The following is a 19,245-nucleotide window of genomic DNA, read 5'->3' as shown; positions in this document are numbered from 1 at the left end:
GCTTATTTATCATCTTTCCAAAGCTAGTTTTCCAAAGATAACAAGATAATTTCTGTTGAAAATAATTGAAAATTCCCTTATATCACAGAAAATACAGGTAAAATAAAATGTATGCATACATGTTCTCCCGTGGTTTCTGTAATGACATGCTTTTCAAGCATGTTTGTTTTGTTCTGTCTCGTTTTTCATATGAGGTTCTGAGGTTTGAACAGTTGAGAAAAATGCCTTTAACTTTAATTTTGAGATATATCTAAAAGTAACTTCAATAAAGCTCCAGTCTGAAACAGGTCAACACAGGACCAGCACAACAACAGCCATACAGCTGTGTTCAATTTAAGTGATTGATTATAAGAATATGGGTGCCAATTATAGGACTGGTAAATATTATTTATTCCTTCAGTGAACAAAGATATGTTATTTCGAGTGTGTTGCAGTTCCCTCCTCCAGCAGCAGATGGTGCAGATATGCTCTTTTAGTCAGACACCTTCCTTGTCCTTATTTAACCTCGAGGAGGCAGCAGCAGATATTATGACAGAGTTGGGTTGCATCCAGAAATGCAAACAAGCTGTCATACACACCGAATGAGATGTTTTATTATTAATGATACACCCTGGGACTGTGAGGTTAAATGATTGTCATCATCTATGATAGTAGATTTTGGACTGTTGGTCTGTACTTCCATATGTCTCCTAAACTGGCCGGTCATAAGGAGCTTCATTTGCATTCAACACATCCACCTCAGCGGTCACATCCATTCAGTGTCCAAGCTCTCTGCCTGTCTGTCGCCTGCTTACTGTCCATTGTGTCATTTCAGGGTCGTTTCAATGCGGTGCAGAAATTTGCAAATCAGCTCTTTTGGTCCTCAGCACATCAGACAGGATTATCCTCAAGCAGCGTGCGGCCTGTCTCTCTGTTTGTCTGCTTCTTCTGCCACAGCTCATCAGGCTGACACTTGCTATGTACATCTGACCCTCGCAGCTTTTCAAGGCCTTCCTTCAGTAACAGAACCAACACACAGGCTGTCAGTCACACAACTGATATCATCGAATATCCAATCAAGTCAGAGGTGGAGAATAAGAACCAGGACTTACAAGTCATCTTTTACTCATATTGGTTGTGAACCTACAGCTCAGAAAACTTTGAACTTTCACTTTTGATCAAATGGCAAAAACTGACCTTTTTTTTGGCTTTACATACAACAAAATCAGAAAATGGTCTCTAAACAAACCATATATTTTGGAAAAACTGAGAACTGGATTTGACTGATTTATGGGTTCAAATGGGAGGCTTGATGATATAATGGGGCTCTCTGTGAGTATAATCCCACCCCCTGAGTTCCACAGTATAAAAGAACTGAATGCCTACAGCTCAGTGGCTTGATCTTGAGTTGCTACAAGTTTTAACATAATGACTTTGTTAGCTTGCTGTGCCTTCATTCTGCATGCCTTCAGTGTGTCTTCTTTGGATTCCTGAAAATTCAAATTGCAGTTTATGACAAGTCTTGGCACCTCTTCCCTAAAAGTGAATGTGTGTTCAAACATTTAACATACAACCCCACATCCCAGAGCAGAGATTACTGCTTAATTTTCCCATGACTCTGAAACCTTTTGTTTTGTCATAAAGTACCCGGAAGTTAGGCCTGTTTATTTAATACAACAGTTTTCATTTGAATGCTATTAATCATTTTAGAAAAAGAAAAAAGATACTGTAAATATATCCAACTCCATTGTGTTAAATCTAATTGTTCTCTGAGGCTACATTCACACTCACTCACATTCACAAATCTGATTTTTTTGGTCATATGTAACAGGTTTCAGATTTTTTGAAAAGGGGGGAGAAAACACACAAGTCTTATTGAATCTGACATTTTTGTATCAGATTCCAGCCTCTTTCATAAGTGGTAATAAATCAGATACATATCTGATCTTTTGGAATTTGCCTGCAGTGTGAAAAGCCACACAAAAAAATCAAATGTGAGCTTAAGAGAAGAATTAAGTATTAAAGCATGCAGTGTGAACGTAGCCTCACTTCAGTCATAATATGACATGCTGAAGAACAATATTTTTCACTTCTGTCTCCTAAAAAGGGGCTAAAACTGTCAAGTGTGTTTTTTCTTTAAGTTTTATAACATATAAAGGGTAGGAATTTAGTGCTAAAGTTTATAATTGGATTTTTTATTAAACAAAAGAAAATAAAAAGCAAAATGTGGGGCTCCAGATTTAGATTTAGGCAATGATGGAAATGCAGAAAATAGTACATTTGAATATAATGCCAAAAGAATTTTTTATTCACTGGAGTGGGTTTTGAAGCTCTTATGAATAAATTTTTAAAAATCTGGAACAAGTGTTTTTTTTTTAATATCTGTTATTTAATTTATTTTAGTTTGGCTATGATAATGAAATATCATGTCGTCATAAGCAGTCTCCATTCATTTATTATAGTCTACCACTTGTATCTATCTATCATACACTAGCATTGACACCTGAAAGAGTCAAGATTTTTAAGAAAACATTCAGGAAAGAAAATAAACAATGTTGGGGTAAGTGTGCACCTTATAGAGAAAATTATTAGCGCATTACTTTTCCAGCAGCAAGCCATTTTGATTTGGCATAGTCAGCCACCGTAGACATGTGGTCTTCCATTAGCAAAAAAAATAAAAAAAATAAAATAATAAAAAAAAATAAATAAATAAATTCTGAAATATCCCTGTAATTTATCTGATACTTCCCCCGGTAAGCAGTTTCATATGGAGGCCTATTTCTGCCACTTATAAAAGAAAGTTAGAATTTAGAAGTTAGAATTTTAAAAAGAACCCTAAGTCATAATTATAGATAAAAAGTCAAAATTATGAGATAAAAAGTCAAAATAATAAGACAGTCAAAATAATCAGATAAAAAGTCAAAATTATGAGATAATGAAGTCATAATTATGATAATAGGAGAAGGCTTGATGTTAAGCACTTATCTTATAACTAAGTTAAAGTATTAAGCGTTATAAAGTGTTGTTTTTAAAGACCTCATTGACACACACACACAAACACACACACACTGACCATGTGATGAGGATGATGCCCTCTGCTCCGGTTTCAGAGGAGGGAGGAGGGAGACAGCAGTTCAATGTAAACCCTGTCACTGATGGAGTGCACATCAGGAGCAGAGTCACTTATCACTCCCTGCTTCACTTCTCCCAAAATGTGCACTTTTTCTCCCGCTCCTGCACGCGCGGATTATAACTCCGGCAGTCTAATGGGGGGCAGCGGCTTCAACCAGAGGACTGACTTTTATTAACTGTTTTCTTTGCTGCCGGCAGGGTCACCGAGCTGCGCACTCACTGTGGACTTCTCCCTCATCACAGGCAGGCAGAGGGGCAGCTAACTGACTGTTTAGCCTCTGAAAGTGGCACTTTTTCTTCCTTTTACCGGATGACGTGATCAGGTGGCCTTGAGCTGCGCATGACCTCTCTTTAAAGCCTCGTGGAGAGAGGGTAAGGACTGCAGGAAGTTAATTTCAGCTCAAGATTCTGCTATATTTTGTTGAGCTCAGCTACCAGCAACACTATTACTATTACTACTACTACTACTACTACTACTATTTCTACTATTACTACTACTATTATCACTACTACTCTGCAGTTTGTTAGAGAATTTCTGCAGGAGTTTTAAGAGGGACCTGCAAATGAAGGGGCAAACTGTAACCTGACAAAAAGCTGTGACATGGCTGTCAGGGTTTTGATTGGCTTGGACCATGATGCTTTGCGCCACCAGAGGGTCCAGCCACAAACCAGCTCCAAGGCTGAGAGTGAACTTGTCACAGATACTACCTCATCAAATGACTCTGTCCTGATGCACTGAGGAGTCAGAGGCTGCAGGCCACAGCATGGGCAACTCCTCAAGGAAGGAAGAAGGGGAGGAGGAAGGAGAGGAGGCAGGGAAAGATGGTGAGGAGTCTGAAATCACAGAGAAGGAGAAGAAAAAGAAGGAGGAAGAAGAGGAGGTGGAGGATGAGCTTCCACTTGGGGTGGAGGAGTTGTTTGAGAGTGGAGATCCCGTACTGGACTTGAGTTATCGTAAGTTTAAGCGTCTACCGAAGCGTGTTTCTTCGCTGATGCATCTGGAGAAGTTGTATGTTTGTGGAAACAGCCTGCGCACTCTGCCTGACAGCATCTCCCAGCTGAAGGGTCTGCGGATCCTCGCCCTCGATTTCAACAAGATGGAGGACGTCCCACCGGCCGTGTGCGAGCTCACTAACCTCACCCGCCTCTACCTGGGCAGCAACCGTCTGATGAGCCTCCCGCCCGAGCTGAAGAACCTGCAGAGTCTGCGCTGCCTCTGGGTAGAGAGCAACTACTTCCAAAGGTTTCCACGTGAGCTCTACGACCTTCCTCACCTCAAGTCTCTGCAGATCGGGGACAACCGTCTGAAGACGCTGCCCCATGACCTCACACGTATGGCAGCTTTAAGGGGATTATGGCTCTACGGGAACCGCTTTGATACCTTCCCAAAAGTCCTGCTGCGTATGCAGGGTTTAGAGATACTGGACCTGGACCGCAACAAGATAACAGAGTTTCCCAGCCTGAAGCGTCTGAAAGCTCTCCGCCTGTTCTCCTATGACCACAACCCGGTGGAAGAACCTCCCAAAGTGGGTGAAGAGGTTCTTGTAGTTGGGGAAGGTGCCGCTGAGTTCTTAGAGGCTCGTGAAGCGAGGAAGGAGAGGCTTCGAAAGGCGGCAGAACAGGAGGCCGAAGAGTTGGCTCTGGCAGGAGAGGAGCCGGTGATTCACGGCATCCTGAAGAACAGCAGCTCCAAACAAGCGGCTAATGAAGCTGTGCTGAATTTAGAAGACTCAGAAGTTAAAGAGGAGGAAACAAAGGGGGAGGAGGAGGAGGTGTACGCTGAGTATGACGGGGCTGAACTAGAATATGACGAGGAAGGGGTTGAATATGAGACAGAGGAGCTGATATGTGAGGGAGAGGGGTTTGAGTATGAAGGAGAGGAGCTGGAGTATGAGAGGGCCCAGATAGACTACGAATATGAGGAACTGGAACATGAAGAGAGGAGATGAAAGGGCAAATACTCCTCATACAACCAGACTCTGACACTCAGCAGGCAGGTGGAGGTGTAGGATGACAAAATCCACACAAAATATAGCTGGAGTTGAGTGTAGGACTTTTCTAGCTGTGCTGCTAATTCTTTATCTGTTGTTAAATGTGAAACTAAAAGAGTAAGGTAACTAAACTGACAAACCTGTGACATCTCAGACGAGCTTGAATGAGCACCTCGGGGCAGGACTCGGGTGGAGTGTTTGTGTGTGAGTGTTGCACTTTTAAATGTTTGTTTCTCTGAGTGTATACTGATACATAGGTCAAGAACTGTGATACCTGGATTATTTTTGTGTCAGGACGTTATCTTGAAATCACAAGTTGATTATTTAAATTAGTCAGAAATCAACCAGCTGTCATGAGAAAACAAAATAATGTCTTTTTCTTTTCATTCTTATTTTTAGCACAAAGACTGCTGCTCTAGCATGCACTTGGCATCTTTACAATGGCAACAGATTTAAGCACCCAAAAAAAAAAAGATGTAGGGGAACATATTTTGATGAAATCAACCAATTAGGCCTGAATGCTTTATTATTACATCACAACCACGATGCCAATGTGTGCACATACAACAGTCACGTTGCAGGACATATGATGTTAGTCACGTAAAGTCTTCACTTTTGCATTATTGGATATAACCCAAACCACCAGTTTTCTAATTTCTTCGACCAATCTGCATTAAATTCTGTCTGATATCACCATCAGTAGTCAGAGAGCTGTGCATGTAGAGTTGGTGTCTTCTGCATGTACATGCAGGCTACAAGCATTGGTGTAGTGGTACATGCAGATGTGGTTATACTCTTAATTTTTACCTTTCACTTTTAGTAACTAATTTGGCAAAAAATAAACAGACCATTATATGTACTGCATCTAAAAATAGGCCTTTTGTAGCTACACCTTTTTGAATTTGCACATCAACACTAAACAGCTTGACCTCATGTAATAAGGGTCATTATAATGAAGGAAGAAAGGTGATAGAAAGTAGCATTGTCAAGAACCACAAAGTATGATACTTTCCCTCTGATTGGCTTACCCTGATATTTTCCCCAAGTCAGAGGAAATAAAGAGTTGGTATACTCTACAGAGACTAAAAGAGTGGGTATACTCCATAACTGTGAATACCCTGCACTATGCTTCTGGTTAAATCTGATTCTGCTGCTGTCACAGATACACCGGCATGACTCTCCAGACAGACGCTCAGTCACACAAGGCTGATCTTAAATGAGCACATCCCCATAAACAGTAGCACCTTGTCCTAGTTCTTAATATACGATCCATTAACGGCACAGATATGCTGATTGTTTACTTAATAGCTTCATGTGCAAGTTACTTTAAATGTCATTAGACAGGGTTTATGAAGAAAAGAGTCCGTCCACATGTTCTCTGTTTTTCTCCTTCTTATGTGTGGTGTGTTATATTTGAAATCCAAAAAGGAATTTAAGGCCCAAACAAGAAAAAAAAGTAATTGTTCAAAATTCAGTTAGGGATCATTAAACAGCACTTCATTTATCTGGTTAAATTTCCTTTTTTCATCAGATAATCCTATTATAGAAAGAAGAAAGAAAACTATAGCAATGCCAGTTTTTTCCAGTATTGTTAGTCCTACATCGCCCTGTATTTCAATCCCAGTTCTGCAATGAATTCCCCTCTAAAGTTTCACAACTTGTCATACGTTAGAAAATGTTTTCCCACAATTAAAAAAAAAATCTTCGTACTCAGTATAAGGTAATTATTGAGGCCCTTAGCAGGAAAAATCCATACATTTTTTACTGTCTTCCTGTGATAACAAAACATTTCCAGTTGTTTTCTTGAGTTTTCAACTCATTTATGTAATATTGAATGCAAGTTTATTTCTCAAGATCATGAGAAAACATCTGAAACTCTGAGACAACAGCAGAGCAAGAGAACATTTCTAAAAGAAAAGACAACTGTGATAGCAGGATGCCAGAGTAAAATAAAAAAGTATGGACAGATGTGCATCTTTGGGCTGTAGTATTTCAGTTACGGCTCTGTTATTAATCCTCTAACAGTCCTGCCAGCTTTCATCCGCCTAAAAGTTCCCCTTAAATATTTTTAAGTTATTTACTTATGATGAACATTTAAGTTTTATGGAAGCCCTAAGTAGACATTCAGCATACATCTTATGTTACTCTTTTTTCCCAGATATTATAATAGGTAACTTACTTTGTTTTCTTATTTGTGGCTTATTTATGTCTTTATCATCAGATAACATTATTTTTTCCCTGAGTTATTTTCCCACAGTCTTAAGTAAATATCTAAAATTGACTATCGGGAAAAAAATCATCTATCCTGAGATGGGTAATGATAAGACATCACCCACTTCTAAAGGCTCATTTTTGCTGTACATTCGAAACACAGATGGAGCCTTCAGTCCAATTAGTAAAGCAAAATGTATGGATGCATGTCCTTTTAGGGCCTCCGTACAGGTAAGAGAATTTGTCTTGTTTTTACAAGAAAGCATTAATTTACTGCATTAAAAAAAGTAAGGCCATACTTGACTTCCGTAAAACAGGGACGTTGTCTTGAAACAATAAATATATTCTCAGCTGATGATGGCAGTGTGGATCATGTGTTGTAAAATCAGTTTTAATTTCTAACCAGCTAGAGACCCAGCTTTGTTTACATGCTGTAGTATTTCCACTCAACGCAGCCAGTGCCTGTTACATGTGCCCTCTGGTGCACCTCGTCCCAGCTCATTGCTATTTTTATTAGCCAGGCCTGCATGAAAAAGTGTGTATTGGATTTAGATTTACAAAATATTTATGACATGCCAAACACAAACCCCCAACCCTCGTCAGTGTTGTGTAAGCAGCGCTGCAGGCGTCAGTGCCAAGAGAGAGAGGGAGACAAGCAGTATTATTAGAGGGATGAATAGCTGGGGTGCCTCACCATAAAAGGTTAGTCCATAGTGAAGCTCTGAGCACGACATGGACTTAATTAACTGTGTTTTTTTCTAAAATAAAAGGAGCCACCTGTAGGTCAGAGACTCAGATCAATCATGGCCTCATGACGACACCTTTTCTCCGTCCATCTGCGACTTAAAGCAGACTGGCTCTTGTTCTCCTCTCATCTCTGCACTAATTATTCATGTGGGGCTCGTATGTAATCTTATCCTCTTTCCCTCCACGTATCTTTTTCTCACATCTCATTCAAAGAGTGAAATATTTATCCCAATGCTGAAATATTTATGCCTGTGTTCGTGTGTTGACGTGTTTCGACTACAGTGTCTGTGCTGGACAAACAGAGCAGCTTTGCCTTTTTTTTAAAATCCTGTAGCGTTAACATGAGAAAACTAGAGGTTGTTTTCTCTGCTAACAATAATGCAAATCAGCAACAGACTGTAGAATTTTATCAGAGCAGTAAATGCCAGACAATTATCCTCCTGAGACCAGAGCTGTTGTTTTTCGGGCATTTTTATTTTCTCTCACATATTTAGGAAAAGTAGAGCCTGATAAGTTTAAAACATCAGCCAGTTTAGACCAAAATGATGTCCATTAATCTCTTAAAGGTCCTGTTTCTGTGGAAAATCCAGCCCTGGATCAGTTTTAGAGCAGATGTTTTGGCTGTTGTTTGGGTCTTCAGACAGAAATGGTGTCAGCCGTTGAGAGAGAGATGGGGGAATCATTTTGATAATGGACCACAACGACTGGTTAAGGCAATGCAATCAACACATTCACTAAAAGCTCTGAATTTATTGGAAATTGTCCTTTCTAAAATCAAAGCAAATTCCTAAAAATTTTATATAAATTACTGAAAATGTATTTGAAAAATTCAAAAATATGACTTTTTAAATATTCCATGAAAAGTATCCCAGAAATGCTTAATATTCTCGTAATGTTTTAGTGAAACTTTATCATCAAGCTTTAACATCCAAATTACAATTTTCTCCCAAAATTTGATGTAAATGAAAATCCTGAAAAAGTTCAAGCATATTCCCCCAAATTAAACTCCCACTAAAATTTCATATTAAAGTCCCAAATCTTCACATAAAACATTCCCCAAATTTCTTGAAAATTATGGAAAATTCCCCTAAAATCAAACAAACTCCCTTAATTCCTATGAAAATTCATTGGAAGTTCAAATTCACCCAAAATCCTAGAAATTTTCCCAAGTTCCCCAGAAAAAGCCAAAAAGTTTCAAAGCAAATTTGCTCATACAACTTTCAATGAAACTCTCTAAAAAACACATATCTTCAAAATTTCCATGAAAATACTAGAAAACTTCTACACAGTTTTTCAACTGATATTCTGGAGGTTTTTTTTTTTAATTAAAATTCAGTTGCAGAAATTATATCTATGTTGGAGTAAAGCCAAAATGTAATGTCCTTATATTTATGAGGTATGGCTATTAAATAAAGAGACAGTGCTTATGAGGATAAAACTACATTGTTCACAGTCACATTGAGTGTTATTATTAAAGGTTGGGTATTCATGCACAACAGCTGTTAAGTTTCCAACAAGTGATGTCTTTAGTTCACTACCAGCTACTGATTGAAGTGAATGTGTTTTTGGGAAGGCATCAGAAAATAATTGGCGTAAAAATTGAGTAATACAATAACTTGAAATTTTTGGTGAGATTGAACAAACCAGCAGTCGAATCTGTCAGTACATTAACTGAGGTGTATGGGGAACACTGCATGTCACATGCAAGTGTGTTTGAATGGTGCAAAAGATTTAGTGAAGGCAGGGAGGATGTCCAAGACAATCAGTGGTCAGCAAATTCCCCATTCCCACTTCAAAAACTTTTGAAAACATTCAATAAATTGATCAAATCATTCGAAAATGATCAGCCACTCAGAATAAGAATGATGGCAGGAATGGTCTCCACTGATAATGTGACAGTTCGGCATGAAAATTTAAACATACAAAAGTGTGTACCAAAGTTGTCCAAAACTTCTGACTCCTGAGCCAAAGGAAAAATGCAAACAAACGTGTGGAGGTATTGTGGAACAAAGTGAAGGAAACCCACATTTTTTAGGAGTGATTACATGGGATGAAACTTGAATCTTCCAAGACGATCCTAAGACAAAATAGCAATGTATTAGAAAACACAAACACCACCATGGATAAAGAAAGTACAACAAAGCAAGTCCAAATTCAAGGTCTGTTTGGTCGCTTTAAACGAACTCTGGTCTGTTTTCCTGGATAGTCCAGTTTGTTTGGAGTGGTGTGAAAGCTCACATGAACTCTGGTGCGGACCAAACAAGTGGACTCTGGTCCGCTTAAAAACAGGGGTCTTGGTTCGCTTCCAAACGAACACTGGTGCGGTTTGTTTGAGGTATTAAAGCAATGCAGACCAACTTGTGAACCAAATGCATGAAGTGGCATAAAGCGTAATGATTTATGGATGTATATATGTGATTTAATACACTCAAATACATGACAGTACCTTGCTTGGCGTCTGTGTAGCCATAGCAACACGTTGGCTCGCCTTTTTCGTTAGTGCTGGTTGCTTGTAATGGCCCACTGCAAAAGCAGAAACTCCAAGACAGCAGTGGGGTTTTTTTATTGTTTATGTGGAAAAAAAGACTGGTGGAAGGAGATGGATTTCCGGTTTCGTCTTCTTCTACGTCTCCTTCTCCTCATCATCGCTCTTTGTTTGGGGTGACAGCGCCACAAATGTATGGTTTGGTTCGTTTGACCAAGGGTAGTGTGCATGCAAACCAAAACAAATGGAAAAGTGCAAGAATGTCGCCGTTTCAGTTCCAAAGCGAACCAAGTCCCCTGGACTATCAGGTCTGAAAGTGACCTAAAGGTATAACTTTGGAGTAGTGGGTTCCAGAGGGGTAAACGGTGAATTACAAACAGGTTCTAGAAAAACTGCAAGAAAAAGTCTGAAGAAAGAGACCACAACTGAGGAACTGTTTTGAGTCAGTGTCAGAAGTAAAGAAAAGGACGACAGAGGTTCTGAGACAACTTTCTGAAGAAGACCTTCTGCACTGCTTTGATGAGTGGAAGACCTGAATACAGTGGTGTGTTGATGCAGAAGGGGAGTATATATTAAAGGAGAGAGTCACTGAACAATGTGTATGTTGAATAAAATTCTATTACAGTCTTGTTTTTAATAGCCATACCTCATACATACAGCGTCTCAGAATGTCCTAACCTGTGTCAGAACATCTGACTCCATGAGCGGTTTACTGAAGCAGAGACCAAAGAGTTTATCTGTTCTGATGATAGAGCTGCACAAACTCAAACCAAACATTCATGCCTTCATTTATTTTCAGTTATGAATTCAATCATAAAGTTGCTATCTTTTGATTAATTGTGTTATTAACCACAGAAAGCACCCATTTGTTTCCTCAAGACGATATGAATTAACCCTTCAGAAGAAAACAAGCTTGACGGTCATTTTTACAATTAATTACCCAAGATTACTGTCCAAGATAAGACAATAACATGGGATCAGCTTGAAACAAAGACAAACTGTAGAAAACATTTAACAAAGCCAGAGAGATGTCAGACAGAAGAGAGGTTTTACAGCCTCCTTATCTGGATCAAATAACTTCCTTCAAGGCAGAAGTAGGAACAAATCACAAACTGACAGTTCTTCAACACAACTATAAGCAGTGCCTGCAGTAAATTTCACCATCCACCCCTAAAACATACTGAGGCAGCTAATTAAAAATGATGTATTATCTATACTTTGCAGAGCATCTCTGTGCTTTTATTCGACAGTGTTTATTTGACTTGTGTTGATAATGTAAAATCTCTGCAGTGTCCGAGAGTTGGCTGACAATCTTAGTACGGAGCTACTTTGCAGATATGAAATGTGAGGCTTTTCGCAACTCAGCCGTCCTCCTCGCTCTGCTCTCTGCAGCATGTTTCATTTCAGTGGGTGGCGAAACAGTTTGACACACCGCAGACGATTCTGAGAATCAGCACCATACTCAGCCTGAGCGTCATTATTTTCTTCATTAGTTTACACTCATCTCATTCTCTGTAGGTCACAGCGAGAGGGGTGGTCAAAGACAATGCATATAATCGCCTTCACTCCCTCTTTGGCTTTCACATGAGTCACTGTACACAGCTGTCTGACAGGCAGCTTTTCAGCTCACACAAAGAAGATCTCACAGAGAAGAAACTTACATGCTTTTTAAAACAGGATTATTTTCAAGCATCACAGATGGAGTGATTGAGGTTTTCAGGATTTGATTATAAGGAAAAAAAATACTGAAATAGTTCTTATTCTCACTCAGTCAAAGCCTTTTCTGTGCCAGAAGAGATTCCAAATTTTACTTTTGTGATGAGATGTCACACAGGTGCCATTACATGAATTTCTAATCCCTTAAAATGAATCTGAAAAAGAAAAGACACACAAGTCCATGACACATTCTCATTCTTGAAGTCTGTGTGTGACTTGATTTTGTACCTGTCCATGTCACGGCGACCGTAGCCATAGTCCATTTTTTTCCTGATGACTCCTGTACAAGCGCGGCCAGATTTCGACTTTTGACAGAACCTGGAGAATAATTATACAGCCTAGCAGTTTAGCATGTGCCTGTGTAATGTCCTATAAGATTGATATTACTGATAGTATCCCCAAAAACACTTACGTGCTTTCATAAAGAGTAGTGAAGTGCGAGTCGTCACAAGCTATGTCAGGAAGAGCATGGTCATTTGAAGCATTGGAAAGAGATCCTGTGGGCTCCTGGAAAACAACAGCAGAGGTAACCAACTCAACACTTCACAAAAGTGGTAATTATTAAAGTTTTAAGATCAAACATATCACCTTTTTTCCAATGCTCTTCATAGTTGGTCCGTTACTTTTAGTTTTTGATGGCTGTATGGTTCTCTAGAAGAGGAGACAAAAGGACACTACTGAAAGGAATTATATTCAAATTAACAAACCCCTTTCCCCCCCAAAAAATGGGGCATGTAAAATGTGATTAAAAACATAATACAGCGATTTGCAAATCCATCTCAACTTAAATTCACTTGAATACAGCACAAAGACAAGGTATTTAAACTCTACTGTGGTTATTGAAAATAAACAAACATTTGAATTTGCTGGCTGCACCACATTCCAATAAAGATGGGGCAGGAGTATGTTTTCCACTTTGTTACATCCCTTTTTCTACCAGCAACATTGTGTAAGCATCTGGGGACTGAAGACACTAGCTGTTGACATACTGAAAGTGTGTTTACTGCTTGATACACTTCATAAGTAGCTCAACATTGTATCCCTGAAAAGATGTTGTCTGAATGGAAGTATGTTGCACCAAAACCTGCATGTACCTCTCTGCCTTCACAGATGTGCAAGTTACCCATGACATAGACACTAATAAACCCCCACATCATCACATATTGGACACTGCTTCAGTAAGAATATGGATGGCCCTTTTGTTCTTGATACTGAAAGACTTAATGACAGTCATTTCCAAAAACAATCTGAAATGTTGACTCATCAGACCACAGCACTTTTCCACTTTATGCCAGTCTATCTCAGATGAGCCTGGGCTCAGAGCAGACAGCACGAATGTTGGCCAACTATGGTTGTTGCTTTGCATAACAGAGCCTTATATTACATTTGCAGTCAGGTACTTCGACTGATATTGACTTCCCAAAGTATTCCTGGGCCCATGTTGTAATATCCATCATAGAATGATGCCAGTTTTTAATGCAGTGCTGCCAAAGGGATCATGTGGAGAGATTTCTCTAGATCAGGGGTGTCAAACTCAATCACAGAAGAGGCCGGATTCTGGATTCAGGACTAACCCAAGGACTTTTTAACCATAAACTGTCAACCTCATTTCACTGGTAATAAAACATGAAGAAAAAAAACTTTAGCACTGATGATAAATGATTCTGATATCTAAAAAGTTAAAAAGATAAGTTTAAAGGCTAACAATCTGAGAAAAGTTGATTTATTAGTTCAAAAAGCTCAAAAAATGAAAATGAAATTGAAAAATAATGTTTTTTTTTAAGGCAAATATATTAGAAAGAACATCAAAATCATGAGTTTGAAAGGTCAAAATATGAAATAAAATTTTTAATCTTGAATTTAAAAGTCAAAATATGATTCAATAATTTAAATTGTGAGTCTAAAAGGTCAAACTGTGGGATTGTGAAGTCAAAGTTTGGAGTTGAAAATATGAGGTAAAATACAAAATAACTGGTTAAAAAGGTCAAAATATCACTTGAAAATTAGAATTATGAATCTTAAAGCTCAAAATATTATATGAGAAGTCAAAATTATGAGTTGAGATGCTCAAAGTATGAAATTAAAAGTCAGAATCCTAAATTTGAGTCCTAATTGTGAGATACTAAATTGAAAATGTGAAATTAAAAAACAATTAATTTCTTTTCCCACATTCCTTGCTTCTTATCTAAATATTTTTACTCCTTAATTTTTCAGATTTTGTGACTTAACAAGGATATCCTAAATCATCAAGGATAAGTTCACATTTTTATACTTGAGGAAATCTGCAGACCTCATACTGATGGGCCAGGTATAACAGAAATATGAGATCATCTGGTGGGACGGATTTAACTGTTCCATGGGCCAGATTTGGCCCCCGGGCCTTGAGTTTGACACCTGTGCTCTAGATGCTCTAAATCTTTTGACAATATTGTGGATTGTTGTATTTGAAATCTCTAAATTCCATACAATTGCACATTGAGGAATGTTGTTCGTAAACTGTTGAACTATTTGCCTACGTAGTCTTTCAAAAGTGCTCCTTTTATACCCAATCAAAATTTACCTCCTAACCACTTACCTGTTGAGCTTTACAGGTTTTTCAAGCACTCTGCAACTGTCCCAGTCTTTTCTTTCCCCTCCTCTCCTGACTTTTTTGACGTGTGTGGCATCAAATTCAAAATGTGTGCATATTTCTAAAAATAATACTGAAGTCTATGCATTTGAACATCTTCTCATCATCTTTGTGTTGTATTCAAATGAATAAAAGTTGGAAGTATTCCCAAATCACTGTATTCTGTTTTGATTCACGTTGTACACAACATCCCAACTATTTTGGAAATGGGGGTTGCACTCAAAATGACTGGGAGAGGGGGTCAGTGCTCACTGTGTCATGGGCCAAAGGAGTGATGGCGCCACGAGTGAAGCCCGAGTCTTGACAAGAACGCCCACAAAGGCTCGGTCTGGCCACATTGTCCTCAAACAAAGCAAGGAGAAAACAAAACGTTTTGGTCATTTGTTACTGTAAATAGAAAAAAAAATCTTAAAAACAAAGTAAGAGTCAAATCTGTGTGCCAACCTGCAGAATTAATGGACGGTTGAAGTCAGTTTTCATGACTGAGCTGTAAGTTTGAGGAGGTTCAGCCTGGACATGAAGACAAAAACATGAAAGCAGACCAAAAAACAACAGAAGGAATATTTAACAGAAGGAGTATTTGAAGAACCAAAGTAAGAACTATTTTGCTGTCAGTTTTACTTAAAAGGTTCTTATACTGTAAACGTTTCAGCTGATATCAAGCCTGTATTGCATGATTCACGGTAAAATAATTCCTTCAATACTTGCCATAGATTTTTGTCTGGGTTGGCGATCTGTTTCTTTGGTGAAGCCACTCTCTGTTTTTGGACCAATGATCACATGTTTCTGGGGAACTGGTGGAGAAGCAACATTATTTCCAGATAAAATCAGGAAAACATGTCACTTCATGTTTGTCCTGCCTAAACTCCAAACTAAACTTGTGTTTCATGCTGTTTTTACCTGTTGGAGTGAAATAATATGCTTCATACATCCTTTGGTACTCCGTCTGAGGAGAGACAAAGATGGAAACAGATTATGAGAAATTGACTCGTCAGTGTTTGTTTGTGATGCTTCTCATTATCTCCAATATGCTGTTGTGTTTCATGTTAATGTGACATGCCTTTTTCTCCAAGATAGCAGCTTTGGGATGACACTTCAGCTGATGAAAGCCGCTCTCTTTGGACTTGTTAAGCAGGTTTGGAGAAGAACCAAAACCATCGGCATGGACGGGAGCCTGGTAGTGTCGTTTTGTCTGAGTCATGTAGTTATCTGATAACACGAGCCTATTTAGGAGGGTACAGATTCATCAGATCAGGAAGACAGTGAAAAATCCTAACACCAAAGAAAATGTGCTGACTCAGTGCTCTTTTGTTTAGTAAATATGTGGGATTTCTGCCCTCTAAAGCAATCTAGCTACATAGCTTTAGCTTATGTTGCACATACTACAGCACAGTTTTACTCAAAGCTGACATTTTAAATCCATTGTAGAAAACCAAGAGGCATTAAAACAACATGCTCACCATTTTTAACAAAAGTGCCATCTTCCACTGATATCAAACTCTGGATGGAAAGCTATAATACTACTATACTGTCTTACTGTGTTCCAGCAAATCAATATTTCTAGTTCTGATACTAGTCTTAGCTAACAGTAGCATTAGCTGGTTGAACAATGTTTGCCTTAATTGTAAGATAGCTGACTGTACTGTTTTCTATATAGTCCTTTCTCACCTCTAAATCTCCTCTGATGCACATAATATAGTAGTGTGCGACATGGTAAAAACTTTAGCTAAAGCTAACACAGCTCCCTGAGATACGTAATTAGCGTTACTATGTAGGCAAATGTGGCTCACTTCCACAAACTTAGCTAACTTTAGCAAATGAAGTATAATCTAACGTAGCATTGTTTACTTTAGCTATATTACTTTTGCAGCTAAAGCGTTAGCAATTTGCCATTGTATCACTATTTGTGCTGCCCTTTCTTGCTTTGAATAAGAAGAAAACGGCTGATAAGATTATGGAAAGCGGGGATTGAATACCTCAGCAGGAGCGCAAAAAAAATCCAGCTATTATTTTTAATTTAGTTTTATAGTGCTTCAGTTTTTCCCCACTGATTACCATGAGCTGTATCTCCAGTGAAAAGTCTCCAGACTCAATTCCCTGCTGAGGTTTAATTACTGAGATTACCTGTGTACAGCCAATGTAGCTACGCTTAACTAAAGGTAGTGAAGATAAAGCAAGCCATCTTTCGCATAACTACTTTAAAACGGGTCTAACTTTAGCAAACGTAGCATAGACTAAGGTAGCTAATGTGCCTTTGTTAGCTTTAGCTTTAGTTATGTAGCTATATTACCTCCATAGCTTTCACAGCTAAGGTAGCTTCATTAGCTTTAGATTTCAGCTAATTTATTTTTGTATCCTATGTAGTTGACAGAGCTTTGTTAGCTTTAGCCATAGCTACTTGGCTGTTTTAGAGTGTTTTCATGAAGGACAAGCTTTTCATGTAAGCAGACTGTTTGCTTTATTAAACATTTTGGAATAAGGCTTTGCAGATCAGGTTTTTGGCTTTAAACTTTAAGGGGCCTAACTTTTATCTTAGCCTTCACCCTAGTGCTAAGAGAAAGTTTAATCTAATTTATTCTAAATGTTTTAGCTTATATTTGCAGAGGCGGTGTCTTGACGTCTTCAAGTGGGTGATGTCTGAGATCTGCCGTTTCTCTGGGTTATGATGCAAATGGAGCTGGCGCCTGGCGGGACTACTTTCTGTTAGCCTACTTTTCCATTCATGTGTCATAATGATCTTTAATATCTGAAGTAAAGCAGCAGAAGTTTCAATGGGCAATACAAAATGCCTTTTTTTGGTGTCCTAAATACATAAGAGCAGTCTATAACACAGGCCATTTATCATCGCTGGATGAGTTGCCAACAATGTGGGGCATACATTTAGAGTAGGTCCACTTCTGCAGGCACCACTGCACCACTGATTCTATCATAAAATGGTATCAACTTTCATTTCCAGGCACTTTTACCTGCAATATAAGCTTAGAAATGGTTGAATGTTAACTTTGGTTGTTTCCTGACAGTAGCTAATGGGTTATTTATTCCTTTGTGCAACCTTGTAGCAATTTGTCATTGTGACGCTATTTGTGCTGCACGTTTTTTTGCTTTAAATAAGAAGAAAACAGCTGGTGAGATTATGGCAAATGGGAGCAAATACCTCAGCAGGAGCCCAAAGGAATTCAGCTATTATTTTTAATTTAGTTATTTACTGCTGTGGTTTCTCCCACTGTGAGCTGTCACAATATCTTCAGTGAAAAAGTCACCTAACTCAATTCCCTGCTGAGGTTTAATTACTGAGATTAACTGGATACACAACTCAACAGGTATGAAGGTCATTAAAAAACTGGTCAAATAAAACAAAACCGGCTGCTCAGTAGGATGCTGCATTATGAGATAGACACCTACCCCATGTGAGGGTTGTCTATGAAGTCCAGACTAGGATTGTAATATATGGCAGGTCTGTTGTTTGCCGTGAAGCCTGAGCTGCTGGGATGACTGAGGAAAGACATGAAGTTGACCCTGCTGGCCTCTGAGACAGTCATTCAAGAATTAGCCATTATAATCTGAATCATAATGAGAGTTATAAAAGCTATTTCTGTTTGTACTGAGATATTTAAAAGCATGCTGCATTCCCACCTTTGCAAGCATAAGACTCCATGTAAGAAGTAGTGTACAGTTTGTCACTGGTTTGTTGTCCTCTGCTGCCTGTTGCTGCACCAGCCGGCATGCCTATCCTCCCCTGTTCATCCATCTGTGACTGCTGTAATGGAAACTCCTTGTGACAACAGTGATTGATAGAAAAATCCGAGGGCATGTGCACTGTGCTGTAACAGCAGATAAAAGCAGCAAAAGTGGTGTTACTTCTCAGATTGTTGGATTGATGACATCCAGCAGAGCTCAGATCTCTCTGGGAAAAGTGATCACAGTTTGTTCAAAGTAATGCAACAAGTGTTCCCTTTATCTAAAGCTGTTTGATGGAGGGAAGACAAGAGGAGTGAATAACACTGCAGTACAGTTAGGGAGATAAATATCAGCATATAAATGAATTAACAAGGACATGAGAAGTGTCACTTCCTACCTGCAGCTCCAGGTCCCGAGTTCACCTCCCTGTCATTGTTTGTGTGTCAACAAAACTTTGTTGCTAGGAGATAAACACATCACATGACCTCACCTCTTTTCAAATGTTTCTTTATAAATAGATTTCAGAAACTTAATTCAGTAATCCCTGTATGTGTTTGCTTAGTGTCCTTTATTTGCAGGCTTTAGTTTAAGTGGTGTCAGATGGATGTTTGAACCCTTTAATAGCAGTCAAAGATACCTTTTAGGATTTATCTTATTGTACATTCTCAGCAGCAGTG

At 38.7% G+C, this 19,245-nt stretch overlaps 2 protein-coding genes across 2 annotated transcripts; one reads left to right on the top strand and one right to left on the bottom strand.

The window, feature by feature from the left end:
• The first annotated feature begins 3,730 nt into the window (after positions 1-3,730).
• LOC121514498 (leucine-rich repeat-containing protein 10B) lies at positions 3,731-5,060 on the top strand. The gene has a single exon (XM_041794627.1). It carries the CDS (start codon positions 3,876-3,878, stop codon positions 5,058-5,060), a length of 1,185 nt encoding a protein of 394 aa, XP_041650561.1. The 5' UTR covers positions 3,731-3,875.
• A 7,337-nt stretch (positions 5,061-12,397) lies between these two features.
• On the bottom strand, positions 12,398-18,638 carry ppp1r32 (protein phosphatase 1, regulatory subunit 32). The gene is made up of 11 exons (XM_041794626.1): positions 18,541-18,638; positions 18,293-18,406; positions 15,951-16,113; positions 15,791-15,836; positions 15,599-15,684; positions 15,335-15,400; positions 15,143-15,232; positions 12,850-12,912; positions 12,674-12,768; positions 12,490-12,579; positions 12,398-12,416 (listed from the first exon to the last, which is right to left on the bottom strand). The coding sequence occupies exons 1-11, from the start codon at positions 18,636-18,638 to the stop codon at positions 12,398-12,400; spliced, it is 930 nt and encodes a 309-aa protein (XP_041650560.1).
• Between the last annotated feature and the right edge of the window lie 607 nt (positions 18,639-19,245).

This window comes from Cheilinus undulatus, linkage group 9 (assembly GCF_018320785.1).
Source record: "Cheilinus undulatus linkage group 9, ASM1832078v1, whole genome shotgun sequence".
Lineage (NCBI taxonomy): Eukaryota > Metazoa > Chordata > Actinopteri > Labriformes > Labridae > Cheilinus > Cheilinus undulatus.
Note: the sequence above shows the minus strand (reverse complement) of the source record. Positions and strands in the feature narration are given on the sequence as shown.

Coding starts and splice junctions, on each gene's coding strand:
- LOC121514498 (XM_041794627.1), top strand. CDS start 3,876: ATGGGCAACTCCTCAAGGAAGGAAGAAGGGGAGGAGGAAGGAGAGGAG.
- ppp1r32 (XM_041794626.1), bottom strand. CDS start 18,638: ATGGATGAACAGGGGAGGATAGGCATGCCGGCTGGTGCAGCAACAGGC. Junction 18,407..18,540: donor TACACTACTTCTTACATGGA/GTCTTATGCTTG, acceptor AGAGGCCAGCAG/GGTCAACTTCATGTCTTTCC. Junction 15,685..15,790: donor ATATTATTTCACTCCAACAG/GTAAAAACAGCA, acceptor CTTCTCCACCAG/TTCCCCAGAAACATGTGATC.